General features: G+C 35.3%; 1 protein-coding gene across 1 annotated transcript; it reads left to right on the top strand.

Moving 5' to 3' along the window:
- Positions 1-1,261: 1,261 nt before the first annotated feature.
- LOC115993078 (CLAVATA3/ESR (CLE)-related protein 16) lies at positions 1,262-1,612 on the top strand. Its single transcript, XM_031117362.1, has one exon. The coding sequence runs from the start codon at positions 1,262-1,264 to the stop codon at positions 1,610-1,612; it is 351 nt and encodes a 116-aa protein (XP_030973222.1).

Below are 1,612 nucleotides of genomic sequence, written 5' to 3'. Positions count from 1 at the left end.
GTATAACATATAAATAATTATTTTATTTTACATTTGTCAAATACCTTTTATATACATAATATATTTTAAATTAAAAAAGAAAAGTAAGTAATTACAAAAATTTACAAGGGATATAATTGAAAATTAAAACTTCACAAACCATAAATCTCTAAACCCTACAAACCCTAAACCTCTAAACCTTCTTATAAATATCTTTTTTTTTTTTAATTTTTTTTTATTCCAGCCGTATTATTCTTCTCACGCCAATTCTCAACAGTCAAACTCAAGTGTAAACTCTCAAGCCGGTTATCTCTCTCTCTCTCTCTCTCTCTCTCTCTAATAGGAGTCTCTTCTTTTTTTTTTTTGCATGATGCTTTTCAGCTTTTGTACAGTAAACTTTGAACCCATGTGCCTTGTGTTTTTCTTGATTGCATGATATGGTCCACTTGTTTTAGTTTCTTTGAATGATAATAAGACAACTTGATATTATATTATTATGCTTGTTGGCCATCTTATAAACATGTGTTAAGATGCAAATGCTGAAAAGCAAAAAAAAAGTGTATTTCATATGTTGCGGATTATGGAATTCATAACCCTTGGATCCATAACATCCGTATATCCATCAGTGAAAAACAACAAAAATTCATAACCCTTGGATGTTATATTTAATATTATGCAGGTTGAAATAGGTTGTGTTATATTCATGTCAACCTAACACGACTCGTTTATTAAACGTGTCAAATGGGTTGGGTCAGGTCAACCCGCCTTATTAACAGGTCGGGTTAGGGTTGAAGGATCTTGACACGATTATTAAATGGGTCGGGTTAGGGTTGAGCCATTTAGTCTAATACCCCTACCTCGACACGACACGAACCCGACACGCTAACCCGAATTGACACCCCTAGTCCCACACTCTCTCCAACCTAACAATGAGAGAAATTTATATATAAAATAACTATATAAAATTAAACCAAAAATAAATAAATAAGCAAGAAGAAAAACCCAAAGCTGCAGTGTTGGTTTACTAGTTTGTGTGAGTAAAAGGTGCGAAGTCCGAAGATTTAGAAAGTGAAATAAGAAATATTAGAAGGTTCCAGGAATCAAGGGTCAAGCTCATGTGTCTAGACCCATAAGATAAGGAAGTACTAAAGTGACAAAGTCATTTCTTTCTTCTGCTATTCTCTGAATTATCCAAAACCCCACTTCCTTTACACTCTATTCTGTGAGTTAGAGATCTCTTTGAGCAACTTATGGTCATCCATTTTCCACTACAACAACTACAATGATAGTTCCTTCGGAAGCTTGTGCAAGAGCAAGAGGAACAAGGCATGTTAGAGCTCCTACACCAACAACTAGTAGTACAATTTTGCTGTTGTGGGTCATCTTAATTTTCACTCAAATAAGTTTTTGTTTGGCTGCTCATGAAGAATCTGGTAAGTTCAATAGGTCTCCGCCGAGGAAAGATCGTTTTTCTCAGACACCATTGTTTCATGCACCTTCAACTTCTTCAAGTAGTAGTAGTAGTACTACTCCAGGTCAAGCTGGTGCGGCCACCATTAATGGAGATTCGGACACAGTATATGGGGACGAGAAGAGAATAATTCATACGGGTCCAAATCCTCTTCACAACTAG

The sequence above is a fragment of the Quercus lobata genome, chromosome 1, assembly GCF_001633185.2.
Source record: "Quercus lobata isolate SW786 chromosome 1, ValleyOak3.0 Primary Assembly, whole genome shotgun sequence".
NCBI classification, from domain to species: domain Eukaryota; kingdom Viridiplantae; phylum Streptophyta; class Magnoliopsida; order Fagales; family Fagaceae; genus Quercus; species Quercus lobata.
Note: the sequence above shows the minus strand (reverse complement) of the source record. Positions and strands in the feature narration are given on the sequence as shown.

Excerpts from the sequence above, each read along its gene's own strand:
- LOC115993078 (XM_031117362.1), top strand. The coding sequence starts at position 1,262 with ATGATAGTTCCTTCGGAAGCTTGTGCAAGAGCAAGAGGAACAAGGCAT.